Source organism: Muntiacus reevesi, chromosome 7 (genome assembly GCF_963930625.1).
Source record: "Muntiacus reevesi chromosome 7, mMunRee1.1, whole genome shotgun sequence".
Taxonomy (NCBI): Eukaryota; Metazoa; Chordata; class Mammalia; order Artiodactyla; family Cervidae; genus Muntiacus; species Muntiacus reevesi.
Genome location: NC_089255.1, coordinates 34679287 through 34706382, shown reverse-complemented (window position 1 = coordinate 34706382; position 27096 = coordinate 34679287). Strand labels below are relative to the sequence as shown.

The window sequence follows — 27096 nt, the reverse complement described above, 5'->3', positions numbered from 1 at the left end:
CCTCCGACCGAGCCACCTTCTCAGGTGCGAGGGGAGGCGGCGGGCTCCCCGCGGGGCGCACGGGGACAGGGGGCGGTAGGCTCAGCGCTCCCTCTGACCGCCTCGCTCCGACCCAGCGCGGCCGCCGGCCCCGCCTCGGCCGCCCGAGCGGGGCGCTCTCTGGACGAAGCCCAGCCCCGCCAGCCTGGGCGCGAGCGCCGGGCGCACACGCGGAGGGAGGTCGGCTCCCGGCGCAGCCGAGTCCCCTCTGCCCGCGCCGGCGGCCCCGCACTTCGGCGAAGGAAAACCCGGGGACCCCCGGAGCCGCGCGCGCGGGGAGGCCGGTCCCCGCCCCGGCGGAGCTCACAGCCCCTCGGGGGTCAAGACACCCACCTGCCGAGCGGGAAGCCCCCGGAGCTCTCAGAGGCCGCAGCAGCCCGGCCCACCCTCCGCCGGTAGGCGCCGAGAACGAAGAGGAGAGGCCGCGCTTACATGTTTGTGCCGCGCCGGCTTCACCTGCCCCGAGTTTGATTTCGGGGTGTGGCCTCAGGTAGGACGCGGCGAACGCAGAGCCCGGGAAAAGTCGCCGAGGCGCGCCGGGGCCGCGGCCAGGGTCCTCTGCTCCCGAGGAGCGCCGTTTTGCTCAACCCTTTTTCTCTGGCCGCTCGGCTCCAGCGGCGGCCAACCCTTTGGCTTCCGGTGCTGGTCCCGGCCGCTGCCTGCTGTGACCTACACGTGGCCCCTCGGACCCTGGGCTGCCGCATAGAGGCCTGACCTGGACTGTCCGCCCAGCGCCTCTCTGTAATTAACTCCCTAATTTGCATTGAAAACGCACGCTCAGGCGGTGTGTGCCCACTGGCCCACCCTGGGGAGCCCAGCTGGAGTCCTGAAACCTGCCACCTTGGCCTGTCCTGTCCCGTAGGGACGAGGTCCCACGACTGCCTTGGAGTAGCCCCCTTGTGTGGGCAGGAAAGCGGGAATTATAGAGATCCCAATGCCTTTGTCAGATCTTGTTCAGGTTTGAGAACCCTCTGGTCTCAGGATTGTAGGGAATCTCTGGGGAAAGAAAGCTTCCGGGAGCCCTGAACTCCCACACCAACCCCCGCCAAACAGAGGAGAAGATATGGTTCTAAAGCCAGTATCTCCTAGCTGTCCCCAGCTGTGCCCTGGCTGAGGGTTAGGATGGCTATCCCAAGTGGCTCACTCTGGGCTGCCCTTTGCCCTGCCTCTGGATTGGAGGATGGTTTGTCCTGTGTTTATATGTGTAGCAGAGGAGTAGAGGCCATCTGTCTCTTCCCCAAACAAGGAAGTGAGAAGACTCCTGCTGTCCTTGGGTCCAGAGAGAGGGCTGTGTCCAACTGAGTATCCAGGGGATTCTAGCCTAGAAATTCAGTATATCTGGACCCCAGATGGCTGCCCTCAAAGCAGTGGCAGGCACTGGGGACAATGCAGGGATTTTCATCACTTTGAGCACTTCAAACTTTATCATTGAGGTCACTGTTGCCATGTACATTTTGCTCACGGATTCTTTAGACATTTGTGCAATTTATGGATAAAGAATTTGCATTTTAGGGTCAGTTGCTTATGCACAGTTTACTGTAGGCTCCCACCAAACAGAGTGGAGATGGCCAGTGGGACTTCATCACCCCAAACAGGCCTGCACCCTGTCTGGCTGCATCACAAGGCCCTGATGTCCGTCCTCAGCCTCCTTGGGGAAGCCATGGTGGTGCCAGGTGGACAGGCTGGCTATGGGAAGCCGGTTGTGCTGGGTGGGAGGAGGAGGGAGAGGGGAAGATGGTAGTTGAGGATTTGAAACGAAGTAGGAACCAAAGCTAGAATAAAATGCATTACACCATTGAATCTAGAATCAACACCCTAAATTATTTTTTTAATTGACACACATGAATTATTTTCTTTTAATTCAAATACCTTATATTCCAAAACCACAGTTCCAAGCAGGACTTATGAACTGTTAAGCTACACTAAAGTGTGAACATTATAGTATTATCAGAAATGAACTGGTATTTAATTTGGTTGGAACCAGGCTTGGGTAGCCCAGAAAGGCTACAAGCCAAGTCCAATCCTTACCCCATAGGGAGAAAGTCTAGGGAAACTTGAGGGGCCTTTCATCTTTGATAGCTGCAGTGGGGTTTGGGGCCTTAAGAGAGACAGGACTCCTACCTAAGTAAGACTGACTGAGGAAGTAATGAATCCCCCATCTGTGGAGGTATTCAAGAAGCAGATAACTGTCTGTCAGATGAGCTAGAGTAAAGGTTCCCATAGTGAATACCAGACTAGACCAGGGGGCTTCTTGGGCCCATCACAGCTCCACCTTTCTGCATTTCTAGGCGGGGTACAGATGGGTCGGTTGCGGTGGGTTGGATGACCCTCTGCATATCTGGATGGCTGGGAGGTGCAGAATGGATCCTGAGTGAGTCACTTGTGTGTGTGACTCTGTCCCCTTCCCCAACTTCCTCTCATCCACTCCCAACTCAGCCCTGCCCAGGAGGAGGAGGCAGAACAACAGTGCCGGAAGTGGCGGGGACAGTCTAGGGACAGCTTCTTCTCCAGCATCTACAAGCCTCCTTCTGGCCTATTCCCAGGTTGCCACCCCAAGCACAGGGAGCGGGACCAGGCACACCCTCCTTTGAAGAGCCTTGGCAGCTGGCATAGGTCTTCCAATCGAGGGAGTTGTCCAGGCTCTGCCATTCCACAGATTGGGCAGGAGTGCTAGACTGGGGCACGAAAGCTGGCATTTCACCATGGGCTGTGGCTCTCAGAGCCTTACCAGCTCTGGGGCACTGGTCAACCAGCCTGGTCTGAGAGGGTGTCAGGGAGGGCACATGGGCAGGGCAGACACTCCCTGGCTCTCAGCCTGTGGCTCTTGGGGCCTGTTGTAACATCTGAGCTGAGAGCCTGGGTTAGGGCCAAGGAGGAGAGATACTGATCGACTTGTGGTTTTGAAACACAAACACATTATCCTTTCCCGGCACCTTTCTGCTCCGTGACTTGAAAAGCTTCCTCAGGGTCCTTTCTCTGGATGACTGCCCTTCTCTAATAATAGTAATAATAATGCCTACCGATTATTGAATGCTTCTGATGGGCCAGGCCCCATGCTAAGCTATTTACACATATCATCACTCAAGTCTTCACAACAGCCCTGAGACAGAAGGACTATACTGTTGTTATTCTCGTTTTACGGATGAGGAAACAAATGAGGCCCAGACTGGTTATGCAGCCGGCTCAGGGTCTTGTAGTTACTGAGTGGTGGAGCCAGAATTTCAACCCAAGAGTATCTGTCCCTGGTCCATTCTTGTAACTTGGTACTGCTCGGAGTTCCCTGGTTGCAGAGACTGTCAGATATGATTGACCATGTGGGATCAGGTCCGTGGCAGCGGTTGGTGGGGGAGGCACTGGTAATTTGCCTCTTGGTGCTGGCCCTGACTATCACCCAGGAAGGGTAAGTCATGTGACGCAGAGAAGTGTGTGGGGTAATCCCTCCTCCATTTCTGGTGAGGGGATGAGGAACCCCACATGGTCATGGGTACAAGGGGCAGAGAGGGCCTCACTTTCTGCCATCTCTCACTGAGTCATGAGCCAGCACTGTGCCTGAAATCCCTGCATCAAGTCGTCTGTCCTTCACAGACCCAGAATGTGCCAGGTACCCCCAGGCCACATGGGGAGGTGGGGCCTTGCACCTGCTTGCTACCTGGCTGGAGAAACCCCTTGGGGCTGGGCTCTAGGAGGAGTAGTGGCCTGTTCACCCTGAGCCCCTAGTCTGAGGAGAGGAGGCATTCTTTGGAGAAGATCCCTTCCTCTCCATCTCTTGCAGGCTGCCCACTCCTGTCCCTTCCTGCTCTTGGGGTGGCCTGGATCAGTGCCCCTCCCCCTGATAGAACTATCCATCTCTCTCCTGATGGGCCTGGGAGGCAACCTCTGAGGGTCTGGGAGAATGAACTGAGAAAGCTGAGATTGCCAAACCCTTGGGGTCTTCAGGCAGGAGGGAGGTCGAATCTAGCCACAGAGATCATGAGTTCCTACAGGATCGGAGCCCTTCTGCCTTTCTAGACTTCCAGCTAGTCTCAGCGTTAGTCTTGATATGTATAATGGGGGAGAGGGTTCCCTTCTTAGGGGGGATTCCCTGATGGCTCAGTGGGTAAAGAATATGTTTGCAATGCATGAGACGTGGGTTTGATCCCTGGGTCGGGAAGATCCCCTGAAGTAGGAAATGGCCACCCACTGCAGTATTCTTGCCTGGGAAATGCCATGGACAGAGAAATCTGGAGGCCTATAGTCCATAGGGGAGCAAAGAGTCTGACATAGCTGAGCAACTGAGTGTGCATACATGTGTCCTTCTTCCTTGGGAAGATGGTGGAATGATGAGGTCTAGAGCATTGGGGAACAGGGGCCCCAAAGGACCAGCACCCCCAAACAGGGTGAGGGTTCTTGGCTCTTGGCCCTCACACCTGCTGATGGGTCCAAGGAGGAAACGCCGCTCTCACACATCATGTATGCCCAAGCTGCCCTGGGAGCAATGGAGTCCAGTTCGCTGCGCCACCAGGGCAGAATCCCAGGGTTCTTCCGGGAGACCTCGATACTAAACTGCTCCAAATCCCAGAGAAAGAATCCCAGCCCCCTCTGGCAGCACCATCTGGGCCCAGTTAGGTTTGGGGAAAGTCCATAGGACTCCCCAGCCTGGTCACTGTCACTCTGAACCTCAGCTGAAGGAAGTGACCACACCTTGTCTTTTTCTCAAGCATGCGTCTGTACTGGGCTTCCTTTGCCAACTAGAATACATAGGTCTGTCTTTAAAAGAAAATTGACACTGAGGCTGAGCTTGCCTGAGAGTCCCAAAGGGACCTGACGACCTGAACGAACCACCCAGATGCAGGGACCACTGTCCACCCAGCTCAAGGGGCTGGAGTAGGGGAAGGGCAGACTGCAGCACCCTTCCTGGGTACTTGGGGGCATGAGCTATGCTGGGGAGGGTGGCACCGGAAAGGGCCACCTCTGTGCTAAGGACACTCATGTTAGAGACATGATGAATTCCTTTAATATCTTCTCACTATGATCACTTTGCAGCCCCTGCTCTTAATGGGCTCCAAAGTTCCATCCAAATGTCTGTTGTTGGCAGTTTAGATCTCTAGCTGGCATTTTTGCTGGCAGAACTAACAGCTGGAAGCTTCCTGAATGGAAACCCTTCATTGTCTTTTCATCTCTCCTAGGAACCTCCAGCAGCTGCCCCCAGTCTAAGGTCGGGGCAGGGTTCTAATGGGCACCCATGTCCTGGAGCCCAGGGCCTGACTTTTAGGAAGGACAAGTGAGTTGGAGCAGCAGAAGTCTTGTGCCCAGAGTAGGTATGAACTCAGGGAAGGAAGGAGTGAGGAAGCATGATGTTGGCTGCCTAAGCCACACCTACAACCTTCTGGGGGACACCTTAGCTCTAAATGCACGAAGTTCACAGACTCTGGCCCATGTGGCCTCTTGGGAGCATTAACCATCTTGCTATAAAGCTTGTGGCACTCCACCTTTTACATCCGCCTTGGGTTAGTGTGAGAAGACATGACTTGCCACTTGGCTGGGCTGGGCTATGCTTAGAGGGTGCTAGGATGGGGGTGGGCAGACAGCTACCATCATCTGTTCTCAGGGTGTTTCATTCTTTAGTCTCCGGACCACACCTCAACTGTCCTGGGTGGGCCTGTGGGACCTTTATGTGAACACTGAAATGAAGGGTCCTGGTGTGCACTGACCTACCCACCTCTCCTCCCAGCGGTTCTTGCTGACAGGCAGCTCTACCTCCTGTCTAACCAACCTCTCCTCTATAGGAGGCCTGCATGCTTGTTAACTCCTGGCCTTGCATTCATGTCCCTGGGTTTTGTTCCATCCCTCCTCCGGGTCTGAGACCTCCACCTTTCCTGATCCCTGACATACCATCTCCCAGAAAAACCCACTATCATGGGATATAAAAGCCAGCTTGGGCCTGGTGTCAGGGAGACACATGACAGATGACAGGCCGCCTGCTCCTGGAATCTGACCTTTGATGGTGGCCACTTAAATTCCTGCCCGGGGTCATGGCATATAACCAGGGGAAAGACCACCTGAGGCAGAGGATCTCCTGTGTGCCTCCTGGTCACAGAGTCAGCTCCAGAATCTCTTTCCTTCCTAGATGCTATCACCGTTACCCCGTCCTTTGGCTTCAGACATTAACAGGCTTATGTTTAAAATAGAAAATGTTTCCTGGGACAAGTAGAGCTGAGTCTGTCTATTTACAAATTAGCTGGATCTGTTTATCAGAGAGTGGCTTGGTCCCAGGAGGGGGTCAAGCCTGTCTCCTTGTGGGGAGCTGGCGAAAGAGCACGGGCTGAGCTGGGGCTCCAGGTCAAGTGAGAAGCAGGGGCTGGGGAAGGGCAGGGCCCAGCCCTGTTAGGGCAGGAAGCACAGAGGAGCAAGGGAACCTTCCAGCCTCCTACTGTATCAGGCCGACTGCCTCTCCCAACCATTGTGTTACCTGGCAGCCCTCATCTGGCCCTGCTTGGGGGTGTTTGACCAGTGCTCCTAATGGAAAGGCTGGGACCCCCAGGCCAGAAACTGACTCTGCTGCCAGTCAGTTCTGTGATCTCAGGACCCCGCTTTCCTCCTCTGGGTTCTGTTTCACTCTGAAATGATGAAGGCTGCGTTACACAGTCTTGGGGCTTCCCTTTGGCTTGATACTCTCCAGCGATCCATCCAGGGCGGCCAGCTCCTGCCTGGGGCAGCCCTTCCCTCCTCCACGCTCCTCCCCACTGACCTGGGATTGTGCTCTGCATGCGCAGCTGGTCCCTGTCTCCCTGCACCCTCCATGCCTTCTTGCACAACTCCCTAGGGAACCTCATTCGAAGCTGAAAGAAAATGGAGGTTGGAGGCGCCAGGCCAGGACTGAACCAGAGAACTAGTCCTCCCGGTTTTAAGGTTTTAACCCTGCCACAGCAGCAGCACTCAGGGGCGGGGTGGCGGGCAGGCGGTGGGGGCCTTGAGCAAGGTGACTGGTTCCTTGCTATTTGCCCTGCAGTGGGTGAGCGGGCTGGGTTCCTGCTGCATGGGATTCAGAGACCAGAATTGGGAACCAGCAGACCTGAGCTTCCTGGTCAGGCTTCTCTGAGCACGCGGAGCCCCTCCCCGTCCCCAGTCCTGGGCAGCCTGAGTGTGCAGGAGAACAGAGTCCTGCCTACCCCCCACCATTAGCCAGAGGCCTGAGGCCCCCCAAGTCTTGGTGAACTTGGGAAAACCAGAGCCAAGCAGAAAGGTGTCAGCATCGCTGATTGAGCACTTCAAGGGTGAAAGGTCACCACGGAGAACCCATGGGTGTACAAAAAGCCATCATTGTCCGTCTGTAAAGTCTCTGCCCTGCCAGGTGAGTCGTGATGAGGTTTTATAGAAAACGCTGAGTGTCCCTTTGTTGGGGTGGGTATGGTGCCATGGAGTTATAAGGGAACCTGTCCCCTGCCCCACGCCCCACCCGCCTGTGCTAACTAACCCCAGGATGTGAAAATCCATCATGTTCAGCTTTCTTTCCCCCTGTCTGTTGAAGGGCTGTAAGCTCCCCAGGGCAAGGGTTCTGTCCTGCTCACTCTTCAGCACTCCCATCCCTCACCCCGTCTAGAGTTTGGCTGCTCGCAGTCAGGCCATTGCTCCTCACTGCTGGTGATCCAGTGGCCATCACCCAGTGCCGCCTGCAGTCCACACCCCACCCACCCCTCACACCTCTCACCTTAGCCCCCCGTGGGCTCTCGGACTGAGCTTGGAGAGGGTGGCTCCCAGGACCAGTGGGCCTGTTAATCCCAGACAGGAGGGCCAGCCCGCCTTGAGGAAGTCAGAGCTCTTCCAGCTTCCGAAGCTTGCATTTTCTCGGATCTAGTCCAACCTGTCGGCTAGTTCTTCTTTTAGGGACAGGCTGCAGGGGGCCCGTTGTGAGGTTTGCTAGCACGCTTCCTACAACCTGAGTCTCCTTCCCACTAAGGTGTGGGGGGCAGCCAGCAGGAAGGACTCTGCTTCCGGCCACAGGTCAGCTTCCCCCAAGTGCTTCTGGCCTTGTGGACCCAGGACTGAGTGCACAGAGGGCCTCTGGGGCCATTTGCGTGAGCAGTGTGGTCTCTCAGGGTCTCTGCCTCCTGCCTGCCTGGCCCTCCCACCCGGCCCAGCCAGCTACCACCCTGCTGGCCTGCTGTTTGTCTGGTGCTCCCCCGCTGCTGCCACTCTGCCCCCAGCCGGACACCAGCTGCTGCTCAGCTCTGCATACGTGGGGCTCTGCCAGGTGTGGAGTGGTCTTTTCCCAGGCAGTGGGAATACCCCTCAGCTGGTAATACCACAGCTAGTAAAGACTCCCTTTTTCCTTGCCCTGGAGCCAGGTGTGGGGATTAAATGAGTGGGAGACACTTGTGTTCATCCCGACTCTGGTCCCTTGAGCTCCTCCAGGATAACATCATTCCTGGTCATTTTGGGGGATTATGTGCAGTGTGGGTTTGCCCCGGTTGGAGGCCGCTGACCTGCCTGCCCCTCTGTCTGTGCCTGGCATGTTCCAGATTGCTCAGCTCACCAAGAATGTCTGTCCTTGGGGGGCTGAAAAGTCCATGCAGACCCTATCTTCCTCCCTTGTAGCCACTGCAAGGTGCACAGAGCTTTCCACCCAAATCAGGGGCTCCCAGGCCTGCTACTGGGGCCAACTCCTCTTCACAAGGCACCCTGCTCACCAGGGTCCCAGGTTTGTCACTCTTGAGCTGCAAAGGGAACCCCTTGCTTAGCCCAAAGGCCTTCTTCTTGGCTAGGTGAGCTTCTGTGAGGCTGAGTCCCAGGCCCACCAGGCCTGGGGACCATGCAGTCCAGAGCTCATCCTCTACTTCAGAAACCTGGTTCCCATGAAAATCACTTAAGGAGAGACCCCAAGCAGGACCCTCTGACCTTGGTGTGTGATATTAGGGAAAAAGCAAACTACACCATATGAGCCTTGCTTCTTGCAGGGCGGGGCGGGGTGGGGGGCCTAGTGCTTTATAAACTGGAGCTCAGTGGACCTGGTGTCCCTGAGCCGACTAGGTCATTAACCCTGCAGGGGGTCTGGGGCCTGCTCTCAGCCCAGCAGTCCCCTGAACTGGGCTGATGCCGAGTTTCAGAGTCAGAATCTGTGCCAAGTCAAGCTCAGCATGAGGGTGTGACTTGGATCCCAGGCCCCAGTGGATGCTCCATAAATATTTGTGGGATGAACACATGAGGGGAGTGTCCCAGAGGTGGTGGGGCCTCCCACAGGGGCGTCCTGGTGGCAGTGAGCTGCCCAGCAGGAAGGGGAGGTGAAGGCAGGAGTAGCGGAAACAAGCATTTCTCTCTCTGGCTGGGGAGCCAGAGGCCAGCTTGGAGAGGGTTGCTTCCAAATCCATCTGGGAAGCAGGGCAGATGGGGTGGGGTATGGGCGTGGGGCTCTTGAGCCCAGAAACCCACAGCTGCCGCTCCTGTCCCAGATGGCGGGCAACCCGAACACCTTGGCACCCCCGCCCTGCCCGGGGGGCCCGAGCCGCAGGGATCTTACCTGAGCTGTTCTTGGGCAGCTGGGCCCCGAGCTCCCCACTGCAGGCCGCCGCTTGTCTCTAGCTCAGGAAACGGCACTCCCTTCAGGCAAAAAAAAAAAAAGGAAAAGCAAAAGAAAACCTCAGTGCTTTTCTCACTCAGCTGCTTCTCCCGAAGGCTCCTGGTTGGTGTCGTCCTGCCTCTGTGGGCACATAGCCTCCTCCCTCCCAGCGGCTTACTCACCGGTGTGCCTGCGAGGCTGCCAGCCGTGTGGGGGAGGCGGGGGGCCCACGCCCCTCGGCCTGACACACACCAGAGCATGCCGCGTGGGGTCGAGGGCCCGAGGGGCTGGCCCTCTGGGTCCTGAGTATGCGGACCGGAGCCCTGGGCAACATCTTCCCCAGGGATGTTCCCAAACGAGCTCGGTGGGAGACACACGTGGGTGCTGACTGGCACTGCTGGAGAGGGACTGAATTCCTGTAGCAAGCTGAGTGCCCAGGGCTGCCAGAAGAGGGGGCAGCCCAAGCGCTATCCGGCACTCTGGGGGGTTGGCTTCCGACCTGGGACCACTCCCTACCCTGGCCCCCTGTGTGTCTCTGTCCTGTGGACTCAGTGGGTCCTGGACCCATCTGAGCTGGAACTGCGCCTCACCTGCTCAGGCCAGGTGCCTGGCATCCTTTTCAACACCACCAGTCTTGGGCAGGCCCAGCATCGGTCAGGGTGAATGGATGCTGGATCCCCCACCCCCAACTCTCACTGGCCCCCCTGTGATCTGCTGTCACACACTTGCTCCTCTCTCTCTCTCTCTCTCTCTCTCTCTCTCACACACACACACACACACACACACACACACACGTGGGGCCACACCCAGCAGAGCCACCTACCTTCCCCAGGCCAGCCTAAGCCAATCCAGCCTCGATCTCCAAGTGCCACTCTGACCCTAGGAGCCGCTCATTTATAGAAATATCTCGTAGGAGGTGTGTTCAAAGCCGGGCGGGAGGACTCCAGTCGGCTGGACCAGACTCCCCTTCTCTCCCAACACATCCAGAGGACAGGCCGCCTCATCACCTTATCTGCTATTGCACTTTGCCGACTGACGTCTCTCCCTGGGCACCTCGGGCCCCCACAGCATCTTCCATATCCTTAGGGGGTGGCGGCAGGCTTGTGGCAGGTCCCATCTTCCGTGGAGCCCCAGGTAGGGAGGGGAGAGCTGGAAGGGGCGGGACCCAGGTGCAGCTCCAAGTTTCCAGCTCCCAAAATAATCAGATGCAAAAGGGAAGGAAGAAATCTCCAGGCCAGCGGGTGACTCAGTGCCCGTGGGCTGGCTTAGTCACCTGGATGGCTGCTCCTGGCTCCCAGCACCTCAGGCTGGGAGCGATGCCCTGCCCCCTGCAGCCAGCAGCAGCAGGCTGTCAAAGGCAGTGCGGCCACGGAGCCCCAGCTGGCCCAGGGCTCCCGGCAGGCGGGCTCCGGTTTCCTCCCTGGCCGCCTGTCCCTCCTCCACCGAGCACCCCGGCTCACTTTGGGATTTCTCCATTAAATCCTCAGGCAGCGACCTGCTCGTTTGGGGTGCCGAGCTGCTCCAACGTTGCTTGGCAATTTTGATATCGTCGGGGGTTGCCATGGGGAGGAGGGTGATGTCATTGACACAAAAAAACCCACTGAATTTACAAATCAGCTGGGGCTGGAGCTATTTATAAAAACACGTTTTTTCCTGCCTTCCTTTACTGAGGGGGAGGCGGGGGGAAGGGCTGCCTGTGCTTTCAGAGCGAGCCTCCCCTCCGCAGCCCCGGACCTTCCAGGCTCCCCGCCCCCAGGGCCGCAAGACCTGGCTGCCTGGCCACAGCTGGCTGAGCTCTGCTTTAGGGGTCTCGGTTGGTTTTGCTGTGAAGAGTGAGAAAGCAGCACATAGAGGGTGCTGGGCAGCATGGGCATCAGCTTCAGGGCTTGGCAAGGACCCTTTGTTTCCCAGCCCCTAATCTGAAGTATCAGCCTTTGCAGGTGGGTGCTTGAGCTCCCCTGGGGCCAGGGAGAGCTCAATCTTGCACAATGCCCTCCGGGTCCCCGAACCCACCATCTCCTCACTGGTTCTTTATCTTCTCCCAGTGTCCAAGCCCAGTCTCGGGCCCCTGCTCCTCTCTCCCACACTCACCCATGGTCCTGTTGGAAAGCTATCCTATCCATGGTTTTGACCATCAGCCTGGAAATGCTCACTCCAGAGCCCAAGTCACAGCTGCCAAGGTGGGCACCACCCTCACCAGCCAGTTCCTACCCCAGTGCCCACTGCTGTTGATGGCCGGAGGGAAACCCACCATTCCCCTCGATGCTTCCCCGCCCCCGCCCCCTACATCCAAGGCGGCACTAGGCTGCTCGTGTTATTTTTGAAAACTCCTTCATGAATTTTCTTCCATAAAGAAACAATGTGGTGTTTGGTTAAAAGCCCAGGTTCTGAGTTTTCCATCCTGAGTTCACATCCCAGCTTTACCGTTCATCAGCTGAGTGACTTTTGGCATGTTATGTAACACCTGGACCTTGATTTCCTCATCTGTAAAATGGGGATGATTTCACCCGCCTACAGGGTTGTGGGAAATAAGTGAACAAAGCTCCTGGCACAGGAACTGCTCATCCTGAGAACTCAGAAAACATGAATGTTCTCAGCTTTCTGCTTCATGACTGTGCTGTTTGGGGCTCACTCTTATCCACCTGCCAAACAGCGGCAGGTTAATCTTCGAAACGATGACCCCAGTCACCTCCCGTATGAAGCTCTCAGGCTGCACACAGACATTTTGATTGAGCTGTGCAGTAGGGGACCACGTGGCCTGTATAGTCATAAAAACTCAGTTAGGGTTTCTAATTACTAGTCATCTTGAGCAGAAAAGGGATTTTTTTTTTTGGGCAGCCATCAGGTAACTAGCTCCCAGCACTGATAAGAAATGTGGAGAATCAAGTCCGGGACAGAAGCCAGGCAGTACAGAGGTCTCTAGGCATCAGACCTGACTCTGCAGATTCCACGCCTCCCCCACCTGGATGGAAGGTGCTCCCACCACGTGCTCCCCCTGGTGCACCTCTGGTCTGGTAGAGCAGAGGGCAGCCTAGTCACAGGCTCCCATTACCCCCATGAGGTGAGAAAGAAGATGAGGGTGCAGTTGCTAAAGGAAAGGGTGCATGCATGAGTGCTCAGTTATTCAGTTGTGTCCAACTGTCTGCGACCCCCTGGACTGTAGCCCACCAGGCTCCTCTGGGATTCTCCAGGCAAGAATACTGAAGTGTGTTGCCATTTTCTCCTCCAGGGAGTCTTCCTGACCCAGGGATCGAACCCACATCTCCTGCAGCTCCTGCATTGGCAGGTGGATTCTTTACCACTGAGCCACCTGGGAAGCCCCAAAGGAAAGGGTGCTGGAGGTCAGAAATTAGTCAAGGGTCACCATGGGTCTTGGCCACTTTTGCTCATTCTTCCAAATTCCTGAGAGTGATAATCAGACATTGTTGATTCTGTTAGTCTTGTCTTCAGGGACTTTGGGAAGCTGATGCATGCACAGGCTAGAACTCATTCATTCCTCTACGTAATGTTGCATGGATTCTTTTTTTTTTTTTTTTTTGACAGGGATTCTTGATTTGGTGAGAATTGCTGCCAACTGAGACCCCTTTCCTCACAGGTTGTAGAAAAGGGGAAATCTGTTAGCCATTGGAAGAAACCCTACAAAGGCTTGACTGCCTCTTGAAGGGGGCAGCCAGGCAGATGCCTGCATTCTTGGGCCACTGCCTGGGTACTCTGCACCCTTTGTTACCCCAGCGGGTCACCTCTGCTGATCCCAGCAGGCTGAGCTCTTGGGGGCAGGAACCCCAGCATGGTGCCCGGCACACAGGAGATGCTAATGCATACTTGGTTGAGTGAACGAAAGCTTGAGAAGGTTCTGTGCTCTGGCCCCCCGTATACTTGGAACACAGTGAGTCATGGAGTTGCCCGGGACTCTAAAATCATTAGCCCTGCCCCACCTTCCGCAGGTGAGGAAACTGCAGCCCCCAGAGATGAAGTGACTCAGCAAAGCCACACAGGAAATTAGAGGCAGAGTCAGGACTGGAACTCAGCCTTCCTCCTCACAGGCCGGTGATGCTCCTTTTGCTGCCCACGCAGGCCCGTTCTGCTGAAGCCCGAAGAGTGAGGTATCTGCCCTTTAATCCAAGGCAGCAGCGGTGCTGTCACTGTGTGTTTTTCTGCCTTTTACTCTTGGCTCCCAGGGAGTGGCAGCGTGTGAATTGGCCTAGATGGTATCCCTACAACTAATTATTACAGTCTTTCACTGTTCTTCATTTTACTGTTGAAAATGGTGATATTCTTAAAGCCTGAAAAGTAACTTGTCTGGTCGGCACCATTTTGGTGAGTCAGGTTCCACTGGATTGAAAGCTTACACTGAAATATCCCACTGAATGGCTTTAAACAGATCATCTGGGGATTGGTTTGGAAAGGCCCTGTAATAGCGAAGTCCTCACATTTTCATCGATGAATGCTTCCCAGGCTTTCCTTAAGAATAACAAGTTTCAGAAACAAAGTCTAGGGTTCTAACGTGTGGGAAAAAATGCCCTTTTACTGCCAGCTTTTTCTAGATCTTTAGCTTCTTTCCTACACTTCCCGCCTCCTTTGTGCTGTGTGTATAGAGGGTTGCTTCACGTAGGCCTTTCTGACGGCTGTGCGGGCCTGTCTCCACCTGCCTACACTCGTCAGTACCTCTTGCCAAAGGGCCAGGAAGCGAGGAACAAATCTGCCTGCCTTCACCCCCACTGCTGTCCCAAGCCGGGACAGGCTCCGGAAAGAAAGGGCTGGGACTAACGAGCCACTAACGTGGTGTCGTCATTGGAGGTCCGTATCCTCCATTCCAGGGCTAGTGTTACCTCAGAGGTGGCCCTCAGCCTGCAGCCTCCAGGTCAGAGGTAGAGGCCCCACCTTTAAGAGATTTTCCCAAATGGCTTCCCACAGGGCAGGTGGGGTTCCCATAGCAGATGCCTCCAGAGCCCCCACCCACCCCCCAAGGTGCTGGTAGGGAGAAGGACCAGCCGAGTCCTGGGGGTCCTAACTGGAAAGGAGTTTAAAAGGCCTTGTCATATAAGGGGGCCCTTCTGTGCCTCTCCCCCCGCCCTGCCACATTTCCCCCCTGTGGGGGTGGAGTGGGGCGAGGAGCCCAGGGTAACGGGCACGCCCTGGTGGTGGAGCAAGGTGTGTGGAGAATGCCTGGCCGGGGGCTGCAAGTGTGACTGGTGGGACTCTCCGCCATGCTCCTGGAGTAGGAGTGCCTGCTGGGCTGCTGTTAGGGACTTTCTCTAGGAATGCTTCTTCAACAAAAGCAAATTGGGACAACTCAATTTGACTCCAATAGGAATTACTATCGCTGCTGGCCAATGGCCTTGCTGCATGGCCACTGCCCTTCTGGCCTTGATAGAGGGCTCCGCAGCGGCCCCCTGACTACAAGTAGAGAGGGGATGACGAGGCCTTCCAGAAGCCCAGTTTGGGCTGCAGAACCCGTCCTGGACACCAACGGGCAGGGCAGGTGGGGAGGAGGCTTGGGGGGCCACGGCGCAGACTGAGGGAGACAGGTATTCATTCCCTGAGAAGCTGGTGTAACAGCGCTCATGCTAGGAGCCTGGTGGCCACAGTCCGTGGGGTCCCAAAGAGTCAGACAGGACAGAGTGACTGAGCACACATGCCTCTACCACCACCCCACTCCTCCCAGCCCCTCTGCTCCTGGGAAAAGCAAGTGGGGAAAGCAAGAAGAACGGGTGACAGGATCGTGGCCAGTCGGGAGACAGACCCAGAGCAGACTGCAGTGTTAGCACACGGCCTGGGAAGGCAGAAGGCAGACATCACTTTGTATGGCCTTCCCCCTGGCCCCGCCTGTCACAATGCTACTGGGGACACAAGGGAGGATTTGGAGTGAGTCTGGCAAGGGTGCCTGCTCTTGACCTCCAGGAGAGGTTTCCTCTCAGGAGAAATGGGATTTTTCAAGTAGGTGAATAGGGAATGGAATTTCTTTTTCTAGAATCAAGTTTGTGAAAATTCCTGGTTTCGTGAGATGGAGGTGGCCACAGAAGAGAACATGTTAATCAAGTATATACCATGTTCCAGGATAGGAAGGCTCGGCTCTCCCTGCTTGTTAGATCACTGAATCCTTAAAACACCAAGGGGTAGGTATTATTATCCCAATTCATATAGATGAGCAGTCTGCAGCTCAGAGTGTTTCAATAACTTTCCCTGAATCAGCTAGGAGGTGGCAGAGCCAGGATCGGCGTGCAAGCCCTGGCTCCTGCTGTAACGCCCTGTGCCAAGGCAGGAAGCTTTGGCGTGACTGTTTCCGGGGGACACTGCACCCTTCGGCTGAAGGGAGCCACTCAGTCAAGGTCTGGCCACAACCTGCTCTGACCAGGCTGAGTGCTGCCTTTGGCTGACTTTCATTGCTATGTGACAAGGACACAGACTTTAACTTAGAATTCAGGAGGGGGTCAGCCCCCAGTTCCCAGTTCAGTGGCTAGCAGTAGGTCCAGCAGGTTCAGTGGCTGGCATTTCCCAGAGATGAGACTTCCTGGGAGCAGCCTCGATAGGAGGGGCTGGACCCCCTCTGTCAGAGAAGGGAAAAGGAGGGACTAGAGGAAACTTGAGACACAGCTGAAAAGAAAAGCCTTCTGTTGGTGACGTGGGCGCCCCTTCTCCACTCTGGCACATACAGCCTTAGAGGTGAGCAAGGCTGGTCTCCGGAGGCTTTAGGGGATTAACCCTGAGGCGTTAATGGTAACGTGGGGGCTGGCTCAGAAACTGGTCAGAGCAAAGTTGCAAACTGCAGAGTCCCAAGTGCACAGGCCCCTGCCATCCCAGGCCCATTGCCCCAGGAAAGCCTTCCAGACACACCTGAGCTTCTGCTCAATGAGCAAGGACGAGTGATAAGCCTGGCAGCACAGGAGAAAGCGCAGCAGCAGAAGCACATGCATGGAGGGTTCCCACTGCATCAGTGACTGGCCAAAAAACTCATTTTCTTGAGCAGACATTAGCGACTATGCACAGTGCTAAGCCCTTGCCACACATTAGCTCATTAAATCCTCCCAACAATCCGATTAACGAGTCCATTCAATAAATAGCCATTGAATACTTGCTAGGTGCTAAGCTCTGCGCTAGGCGCTAGGGATAACTTTGTGGACAAGTCCCTGTCCTCATGAAATTTATAATCTAGGTGGGAACTATTAACTCTCTCATTTTAGAGGTGATGAATCTAAGGCCTCCTGAAGTTCTTGCTCAGGTCACTAAGTGACAGGGCAGGGGTTTGAACCCAGGCAACGTTTCAACGAGTCCAGGGTGGTGTTTTCCTACCAAATTCTGCCTTTTTTCCCTTCCCAACACCACCCATGTGCAAGACACTACCAGTCGCCTCTCTAAATCTGTCTCATATCCCCCTTCTGACTTGCTGGAAGAAGCCCAGCTTATTTGCATGTATCATTTTCCCCTTCCTGTGTGCTCAGGGAAGGGCTCCTCCCTGGCACCAGCCCTGGGGGTAATCTCAATTAGTTTGAACCAATCTTGGTAATTCCCTTCTTTTTGCCAGGGACTGGTTTAGACCCTAGGCATGTGACAATCCAGACAGGACTGCAAGTTTGCCTGAGTTTTTTGGGAAGAATTTCCTTGCACTGCTCCAAGCTGTTTGGCTTGCTGCGGGAGCCAACTGGGTTCCAGAGGGGGACCAGCCTGAGGACAAAAGCCAGCATGCTGAGAATGGAGAAATCGGGAGAAGCGTGGGTCTTCTGTGAATTGCTGGGCTTCAGACTGTTATGTGAGATAACAGATATTCTTACCCCTTATGCTAGTTCAGATTTTCTGATTTTTGCAGCTGAAAACTACCTGATACAGACAAGCTCCAATCCCTGCCATGCCCTGATGAACCCCCAGGACACTGTAACCCATGCTGGCCCTCACTTCTTCAGAGTGTCCTAACACATCTGCTCAACTCCTTAGTTCTTGGTCAAGCCTTACCTTGAGATGTTATAGAGATTCCTCTCTATATTCTCTTAGCCTTTAACCTATAATATCCTGTCCCACTAACTAAAATATAAACTCTCTGAAGGGAGAGAGCATGCCTCATATTTCTTTGTATCCTTCATGGTGCCTGACATTAAAAGTGGATCCCCAGTAGAGTTTATATTTATTGGCTAATCATTTTTGACACATCTCAAGAGATTATTTGCTGTCCTGAAGGGGGTAAATGAACATGTTCCAACAAAGAGTAGAACAGGATTCAACAGGTTGCAGCTAGAAGCCTGAGTGAATAGGAATGTCAGGTATCTCCACTGTGCTGTAGATTCCACGATGGGTTACACTGGCTCTGGCTGCCTCCTGTACCCAGCTCTGGGCTGACTGCTGGGCAGACAGAGATGAATCCACTGCTTGCCAGGAACCATGGAACTTTCAAGTTTAGCAACCATATTGTGTTAATTCTCACAACAGCCCTTAGCACTAGTTTATAGATGGCAGATTGACCCGCCCTGATCAAGCAGCCAGTGTGGAGCAGACCTGGGGTTGCAACCCAGGTTTTCCAGTTCATGAATCAAACTCATAGGACTTCTTGCATTCTGTTTCCTTCTTCCTATCAAGCAAGTGGTCACTTTTCATCCACTGGCTCAGGGGAGGGATGCAGCAGAAGGTGATATAGAAATGGTTCTGAAAGCCTAAGCTCTAGCAGCAAGTCTCAGGAAGACACTAAATATCTTGGCCTTAAATGGGGTGAGTAAGCCCTGTGCCTAAGCCAGAAGGGGTTTCCCCTGGTGAAGGAGAGAAGAGAGGGCAGAAGAGTGAGATACATCTACAGATGGCGAGAGGAGAGGGAATCCACATCCTGCTTCCCACCAGTGTGGGCAGCAAGACCCTGCCTGATGTGTATCATCAGGGCAAACAGGACCCGAGGCAACATTTAAAATTCCTGTGCTCTGAACATGGCCGAGCAGCAGAGAGCTGCAAGCCAGGACTGAAACAGCCTTGTGGGGTGAAGATGGGACTAGACGGACCTTCCTGATAGCTTAGAACTTGGCTGATCTTGAGATTGTTTACAATCTCAAATAGTACAACTATTTGGTTTCCTGAATGTCACTCCCAATAGAAATAACTATTCCCCTTTAGAATACAGAACACAACATGTTTCTTTCAACTGCCTTTATTGTATTACAGATTTAGCTGTACTCTGTGCAGTAAATTATAGTAAGGCCCTAATCTAGCTGAGGTTCCAATTTACTCGAGAAGTTTCCAGAGGACTTTAGACCACATTAGAACTAAACCAATACAAACATCTATAAGCATCTGTACTAAAAGCTTCATTTAGTTCTAAATACTCTATAAAGTAACCTATCTTCATCATAGAGGACAACACTGGCTCAGAGAGGATAAGTAACTTGTTCATTGCCACACAGCTAGGATTTAAACCCAGGCATTCTAGCCACAGAGGCAGCATCTTTAACCGCCAAGCTAGTGGCACCATAGGCAGGGGGCCACCTCAATACTGAGGAGATTCTGGTAGGCCTCAGGCCTGTGAAGCTGACACGCTATAATGTGAGCACCACATATAAGTTGTAACTCTACTATAAAAAGACACATGTACATGCACCTATCCAAGGCAACTAATGGTATAATGCAGCCAGGAGCTATGGGGCCACCCCAGTGGCCTATACCACTTGTCGACATGCTAGGTAGGGTACTGGATGTGCCTGCTGGGGTGAGTTCTGAGTGAGTGGCTTCCTTATCTGTTCAGTGACAGTGTAGGTGATCTGGACGATCTCTCCTAGCAATGCCAGCTAACTTCTGTCTGCTCTGCCTAGCTCATATTTCTGCCTGCCTGATTCCTTCAATTTGCTGGGACTCCTTGACTTGCTGCACCACACACTCACTCACCTTCAGCTGTCTCATTTCCTGGAATGAGCCAGTCTCATTGAAGCTTCATGTGTCATCCTTTTCAGTATTTTTATCACTTCATTCTAGAGTTACCAGATTTTTTCCAATTCTGTTTTAAAAATGCAAAGGCAAATGTATATTCATCTTTTTGTTCACAGATTTTAATGGGTATTTGTTTTTATGAAATGCCATCCTCACTTTGCTAATTGTAGGACTGAAGCAATTAAATGTATCAGAGGACCAGGCCGGTGAGATTAAAGAAACATACCCAAAGGGACACACTAGAAATGAAAGTGAGGCAATTCCAGACACATCTGCAGCCTAAGAGAGATTTTTCCTCCTCACCAAGACTCTGATGTAACTAGCTTTTGAACTTGTGGCCACATTTTTCACATTTTAATTCACTATTTTTTTTAAACTCACTACATATTTAATTCACTCCTAATTTCTAGGACTATATAAAGTTAATAGACAGTCCTTTGTTCACAAGGGGTTTGAGAACTAGCAGTGTGATTGGGCAACCACTACCTCCCATGGAGAAGTCAATTTGAATTAGGGGACAACACTGCTCGGCAGCTGAGACTTTGCTGTAGGAACCTCTAAAGGGCAAGACTGTTGGAAGTAGTATGCTTTGATGGAAAAAAGTATGCTTACAGACATTTAGCCCGAGTTTATTAGTTTGTTCTTTTCTTAATCATACTATGTCAGTTTGTGGAAACTCAATGAGCTTTTATATAAAACCTGTAAAATGCTTTTTGTTTTGAAAAAAGTCAAATTTTGTCATTCAAACCCCAGTTCAGACATAAGAAGTTGTAATCGTAGGAAGATGATAATTTTAGAGAGTATTTTGCATAGAAACATTATAAAATATTTGAACATATATGGATTTTTAACATACCAAAGATGGAAGTTTAGATATATTATCTTCAATAATGTAAAATTGTTTTTACTCTCTCATTTTAATTCCAAATTAACCTTGTCTTTATATTTGGATGATAGTCTCCTAAATTTCCTGCTTAAAAAACAGAAACCCAATATTTATTAGGGCTTTTGTTTTTTAATGTGGAGAAGGGAAAAGATGACAAAACCACAGCCCATAATTTTTTAGCCTAGATTATCCCATAGACATAAAAGAAGTGATCAGAATGTTCAAAGTGCTCAGAAATGCACAATTGAAAAGTAAAAGCCTTTTTTCATTCCTCTCGCTGCACCTCTCCTCAAAGACAATCACTTTTTCCTCTTCAGTTTTTTTTTTTTAAACATAACCTGAAATGTGTGGAATTCTACTTTCAAAGTCTAACTCAGGTTCTGCCATCTCTACAGGCTCATGTCAAATTGGAAGACTTGGGCTTCAGCACCAATGCCCAAGCGCCACCACCATCTACAGAAATGGTCTGATTTTACCTCTGCATTCGTTTCAGGTTCCTCTTCTCCCAGGGTTGGTTGCACTGATTACCCCTGTGGGACTCATGAGACTTGGAGGCAGGAAGGACAACTATTACAAACAGTGCTTGATCTTTGAGCATCTGTGCCAATGCTTCTTTAAGATAAAATCTTAGGAAAAATTTCTCAGATTTAAATTAAATAAATATTGCCAAATCACCTCCTAGTAGTGTACCAATCTGCACTCCCACTAATAACATGAGTGTTTATTTCCACTCACCCTCACAAATACAATATTCAACCATTTACTATGAGAATGATGAAAATTTCACATTTATTTTGCATTTTATTTAATTAGGAATGAGAGTGAACAACTCACATGTTGGCCACTGAAATGTTTTTAGTGAATTGTTCATACCCCCTTTGTCTATTTTTACTGGTTTTCATTTTTTAAAGAGTTCTTTGTACCTTAGGTATAAAATAGTGCTTTGACTGTGCTCTAGGCACTGGGGCTAAAACAAAGTAAATCCCTGCCCTTAAGGAGCTTAAATTCTAGTAGTGGGATACAGGGGGAAAGGATAAAATATATTTCTATATATGCTATGGAAAAAATAAAGCGGGGTAAAGAACTATAGAGAGTAACAGCAGTGTGTATAAGGGTAGGCATGGTATTTTGTACAGAATAGCCAGGAAAGGCCTCTGATAAGGTGGCGATCTGAGAAGACACCTGAAGAGGAGGAGGGGAGTAATGCATGTGAAGTTATGGGAAAGAATATTCCAGGCAGAAGAAATAGAAAGCTAAAAGTTCATAAAAAAGGAAACTAGTTGGCATGTTTCAGGAAGAGAAAGGAGGTGGGCATGCTACAGTGGAGTGAGGAAGAAGGAAAAGGAGTCAGGGAAGAGGCGAGGGAATAGCCACGTTAGACCTGGTAGGGTCTTGCAGGCTGTGAGAAGTCTTCCCATTTTGAGCTGTGTGAGACTGGAAGCCACTGGAGGGTTCTGCTTTGACTGGAGGTGGGTGGGGGAAGCAGAGAGACTAGTTGTAAGACCTTGAGATAATGCAAATGAAAAATGATGCAAACATGTGGCAAGTGATTATTCCTAGTTTGAGCTTAGAGGTTTTTTTTTGGTGGGGGTGAGGGGAGATAGGTGACTATGTTAGATTTTGTTTTCTTATCTATTATAGTGATAAATAGCAATCTTCTTGGTTTATTCTTGGTTTTATGTCACAAACAAAAAATTACAAAGTCATCTAGTATATTTTCAGCTTTTTACATTAATATTTTTGATCTTTTTTTTTTTTTTTTTAGGTAGTTGTGAAACAGGAGAGACTACTGCATATAGCAATGCAATTTATTCATTGCACAAGGGTACCAGCTTGAGAGGGTAAGTGGGGACTGAAATCCAGTCAAGCTATGGTGCATAGGAAGGTACTGAACCCATTAGGAGGAGCCTTTTTCTAATGTGCACAAGGGTGCTGTGAGTTAGGGATTCCCAGGTGACTCAGTGGTAAAGAATCCACCTGGCCAAGGAGATCTGTGCTTGATCCTGGGGTCAGGAAGATTTCCGGGAGGAGGAGATGGCAACCCACTCTGGTATTCTTATTTGGGAAATACCAGGGACAGAGAAGCCTGACGGGCTACAGTCTGTGGGGCTGCAAAGAGTAGGACACAGCTGAGCTTGCATGCATGCTGTATGAACTAGCGCTGGTACTGGTTCATCCTCTAATTAAGTTCAAACTCTAATCCATGCTTCAATACCAGTTACCTGAACTGCCACCTTTATCCTATTAAATATTTGTAGCTTCTTATGTCTTTGGTGGAACCAAGAACCTCATTAAAATTGAAGTTTGCCATACTAAATTTTTTTTTTTTTAATGCCTTTTCCTCACTAGGGAAGTCTTAATTTTAGGAGCCAGATTGGAAGCAAATTTGGTGTAAGAGTTGGTGAGGCTGGAGGAAGAATTTCTCTTTTTCCAAAGCAATAAAAAAGAAGCATTTTTTTGCTGTCTTTGCTTAAAGATTTTAGCTTAAATACAAGAGTCATTTCAAAGAGCTTTCTGCTAACCCTCTGAAAGGCTTTCTTATCTATCTTGAGATAACAGCCCAACTAACAGTCTGAAGTCCTAATGCTATAGGAGCTCTTTTTATTTCCAGATTCAGGTTTGGCAGCAGAGCACTGAGACTTGAGTGGAAGCTTTGTTGTACAACTGTCACAGGGGGTGAAGACTCGAACAGTGGTAGAAGATTAGTGGATGTACACTTTGTGAATGGTGAGGCACTATATTTCCATGGTTTCTTTTCAAACAAAAGTGAAAATCCTCTTTTCAACTGTGTTCTTTTCCTCAGGTCCATCGTTACACTATCACTGCCTTAGTGAGACAAGAAATAACCATTTGAAGGAAGCCAAAGAGAGGCTTCTTTCTCCCAAGACAAACAACATAAACTATAAGGATGAGGCAAATGCGCCCACTTTATAGTTTTATGCTCAGGCTAAGAGAAAATGAAGACATCACAGGTCCTAACTGATCAGGTACTATTTTCTTCCCTCTACAAAGAAAGGATTGGAAGGGATGGGGAATGCAGGAAGAGGCGGCAAAACAGTTGCAAGTTCCCTAATAAATTAACTTCCTCAGATTTTCCTCCCTCTCCTCAGAGCAGACTTTCAGAAATAAAGCTTTATCCATAAAGCAGTGGTTTGTCAGTCATGCTGTCAAGGCTGCTGAAAAATTCACTAGATGGAAGCTAAGACTATGTTAAGAAAGAATCTAAATTTACCATCCAGCCTCAGAGTAATGACTTTACATGTCAAAGCGGTGGATTGAGAAATGAGAGAACAGCAGAGGGATAGATGGGTTCAGTTACATAAAAGATACAGTATATAATTTTATATCTTTAGTTGTACAAGAAACAAACATGAAAATGTATCAAAAGTCATATTTTGGTTAAGAGCAAAAATTTCTAAGCTGATTATCCTTCAGATGCAAGTCATGCTTCAGTGCTTCAAGTATATATGCTTAACTATTTTTATTTAAGATATACTTAGAATCTTCTGCTTTCCAGCAATTTTAGAGCAGTAACAGTGACAACTAGAGTAAAAAAAAAAAAAATCAGGCGCCAACATAAGAGGAACATTTGATAATTTTGATATTTAGATATGAAATAGTTAGTTTTCACTGTCCTTTTCTACTGATTTTCTTCCCTATCTCCAAACCTGAATGTAATTCAAGCTTCTGTTTAGTGGTCTAATGCTTCATCTAGACCTATGTACTCCCAAATGATTCCATGTGTCAAAGTCATCTTTTTATTCTAACATTCTGCCTCTTCAAATTTTTCAAATGAAAAACCTTCTTCTAATCCTTCATTAACCTTGCCCCTAACAAGTCATTTTGCATGTAGCAGAATGATGATCATTCCATTTATGAAAGGTTGCTAAAGTCCATTCAAAACCTTTTTTCCCCTAACTCACACAGCCCTTATCAAGAGGCCCAGCAGCAGCACCACTAGATTATATAAGTAGACCAAGGGGCGTGGTGGATAAAAAAATGAAAACATTAAGACATAATAAAAACAACTTTACCACTTGAAACTTAAGAAAATTCGGCCTTGTATAAACCATTTTATCTACTTTTCAATCTAGACCATTTAGTGGTAAGTCAGGAACACCTACAGGAATGGTTGGCTATTCTGTATTGTTATGATCCTATAATAATAGTTGTAAGTCTAGAATACACAAAGTTCCATGGTAAAGGAGCTCCTGTCTGCATAATCAGGCTATTTATTATCTTAGTTGGCAAAAAGTAGATGAGATGTTAGAAGCACAAATTTAACAAATACTATTTTATTATTTACAAAATACACAGTGATCATAAGGATACATGTAACAAATTACAAATGGGAAAAGTACAGGGAAAAGTTGAGGCGAATGTGTTAAATAACAGCAAGGTACCCATTAATATTGAATCCACTTAGAATAAAACTGTTCTTTGTTCAACTTAGTCAAGGCCAAGAGTAGGTACATTGTTGAGCAGAAAATGCCAGTTACCTAGAAATATACTTCTACCATAAAGTAGAAAAGTATTAGTAGTGTACCTAAATTAAATCACAGCATATACAGATCCAGTGTTCCACGGTACAACCATTGGTTTTAGGCAGGAATCTGTGAGCTTGACTGCCTATCTTGCTGGAAGAGGAAAGCCCCAGGACTGATTAACTTCCCCACTTTCCAAAAAGCTTTGTTCAGGTGACTTTGGAATGTGGTGTCAAACACCCCATTCATTTCTGCAGCAAGTTCCCCCAGAACAGACACTGTGGACTCATCACTGGCATTCAGAATCCGCAAAAAGAATTTATTCCACAATTCACCATCTTTTAGCCTAAAAATATATAAAACCATTTTCATCAGGATTAGACATATAGGAGTCTGAATTCTTTCTGTGTTTAACACAATGGTACATTTATGCACCAACATGGTTTAAGGTAATACCTAACTCTAGGGTTAGAGATCACTCAAGTAGTGCCCTTTGAAAGTGCAAGGTGAAACTATAAAAAAAAAAAAAAAAAAGACTACCACAGTGGGAAACATTATAATACAATGAACATACATAAAGGGAAAGAAAATCTTTCATTTGAATCTATAAATTTCCTCCACGTACTGAGATGCAGCACTTCTTTTCTACAACTAGAAGAAAAACAAAATTTGTCTCCTCTCCTCTAACTTTCTTAACATCTAGGTCATTAGAAAGTTGACAGCTTCCTCTCTCCCCTTGCCCAGTAGTTTATTATCTTTACAATCTTCTCAGAATCTTAAGCTCAACTGCAGTAACTACTTAAGTCTATGTTTATATTTTAAAATTTTTTTTTAAAAAAATTAGATAAGCTTCTATTATTGTATAAGGCAAGGTTGTTAGAAAATCCCATCTGCCCCTACCTGCTTCCGCTTGTGTAGGACTCATCTAGGACCATAACCAACTGGAGATACCTAACTCTCCTACATTATGCCTTAATTATATTTCAAACCTATTTTGAAAGTAGATGTTAGAGACAAATAAGACTGGCCAAATTCTGAGTAAAGAAAAATTGCTGGGAGGGGAAAATGGAAGTAAAGTGGTGTTAAAGTATCAATACTGATTTTTCTTTTAACTAAAGAATCTATTAGTAGGTGATAGATTGTTATACTTATTCTGGGAAGTTAACAGCTATGATACGGTAAGATGGAACATGGGATATTTAGTAAGTATTACGAGCAGGCTTGAGGGAATACTAAGGTTCTGAGACCAAGCAACTCTTATTAAGAGAGCATTTACTTCCTCACCAAGGAGATTCAATTCTCCGCTTTGGTTTTATCCATTCATTAAATATATAATAGCCTAAAATTAGTATGTAATTTAGAAATCTAACTCTCTTCAAGAGATGCTTATTACCTTTTCATAAAACCAATTAAACAGGGGTATAAGACTAACACCAATTGGCTAGAAAATTATTCTCACAAAATGTTTCTATAAGACTTCTAAACTGAGAGACTTCCATACTCTAGTCAACCTATATGTCATATTTATATATCTACGTTCAAAATAATGTCCTGAAGCTGAATCATTTGATTCCCTTTTTATTAATAATTCCTTTGTCCTGCACAAGGTACTCCACTGAAGAGCTAATGAAAACTGGTTAAAATGAATGAAAGCATGGCATTTGGATTAAGAAACAAGCTATCAAGGCAGAGAGAGCACCAGAGACAAAGAGAAGATCATTTGGACAGGCAAAGACCCTGAAATCACCAGTACTTACTCAGAAATATTTTGGCTAAGTTTCCAGAGGGACCCATCCCAGAAGACCTGTAGGTGCTCCTTGAACAATAATAAATGTGCTAAATCTGCTATACCAAACAGATCTACCTGAAATCACAAAAAGCACTATCAGCTAAAATCATTTTCTGCTACTATGATGCCAACTTATTTATATAGGACGTTGACAGGCATTATAGTGCTTAGCTAAGTTTATTTTATGACATACATTTTAGTAGACTGTTCCTTATCCTTACAGTAAAGGGAGAAACTCCCCAAAGAAGTGAGCAGCAGAGCCAACTCTAGGAATTATCCTTAAGAACAAAAGATGACAAAAATATCTGGACTGTCAAATTCAAATTTGTATACCTACTAAATATGCATGGACTCCAGCTGTGATCTAAATGTGTTGCACATGACTAGTTCATGGTTATGCTATATATTGAATCAGCAACTGCCATACATCCAATATTGAATCAGTAAACGCCATATATCCAGAGCTGAGTCA

The 27096-nt window shown here is 49.4% G+C and overlaps 2 protein-coding genes and 1 long non-coding RNA gene across 4 annotated transcripts in view; 1 reads left to right on the top strand and 2 right to left on the bottom strand.

Annotated features, from left to right (window-relative positions):
• Positions 1-10511, bottom strand: part of PAK6 (p21 (RAC1) activated kinase 6) — a 36821-nt gene extending 26310 nt beyond the window's left edge. The window contains exons 1-2 of one of the 2 annotated variants that reach the window (XM_065940677.1): positions 10395-10511; positions 9533-9612 (exon numbers count right to left, since the gene is read on the bottom strand). The gene's annotated coding sequence lies outside the window, so the exon portion shown is untranslated. Of the gene's footprint in view, positions 1-372; positions 515-9532; positions 9613-10394 lie in introns of those variants that run through there. The other variant, XM_065940676.1, reaches the window with a different exon arrangement.
• Positions 395-26602, top strand: LOC136171743 (uncharacterized). The gene is made up of 4 exons (XR_010663910.1): positions 395-529; positions 22117-22192; positions 23155-23338; positions 26443-26602. It is a non-coding gene; the product is annotated as an uncharacterized lncRNA (long non-coding RNA).
• BUB1B (BUB1 mitotic checkpoint serine/threonine kinase B) overlaps positions 24631-27096 on the bottom strand; it is a 51512-nt gene continuing 49046 nt past the window's right edge. Inside the window, exons 22-23 of the mRNA XM_065940674.1 lie at positions 26593-26699; positions 24631-25181 (exon numbers count right to left, since the gene is read on the bottom strand). Coding sequence (XP_065796746.1) covers positions 24953-25181; positions 26593-26699 — 336 coding nt within the window. The 3' untranslated portion in view covers positions 24631-24952. The remainder of the gene's footprint in view (positions 25182-26592; positions 26700-27096) is intronic.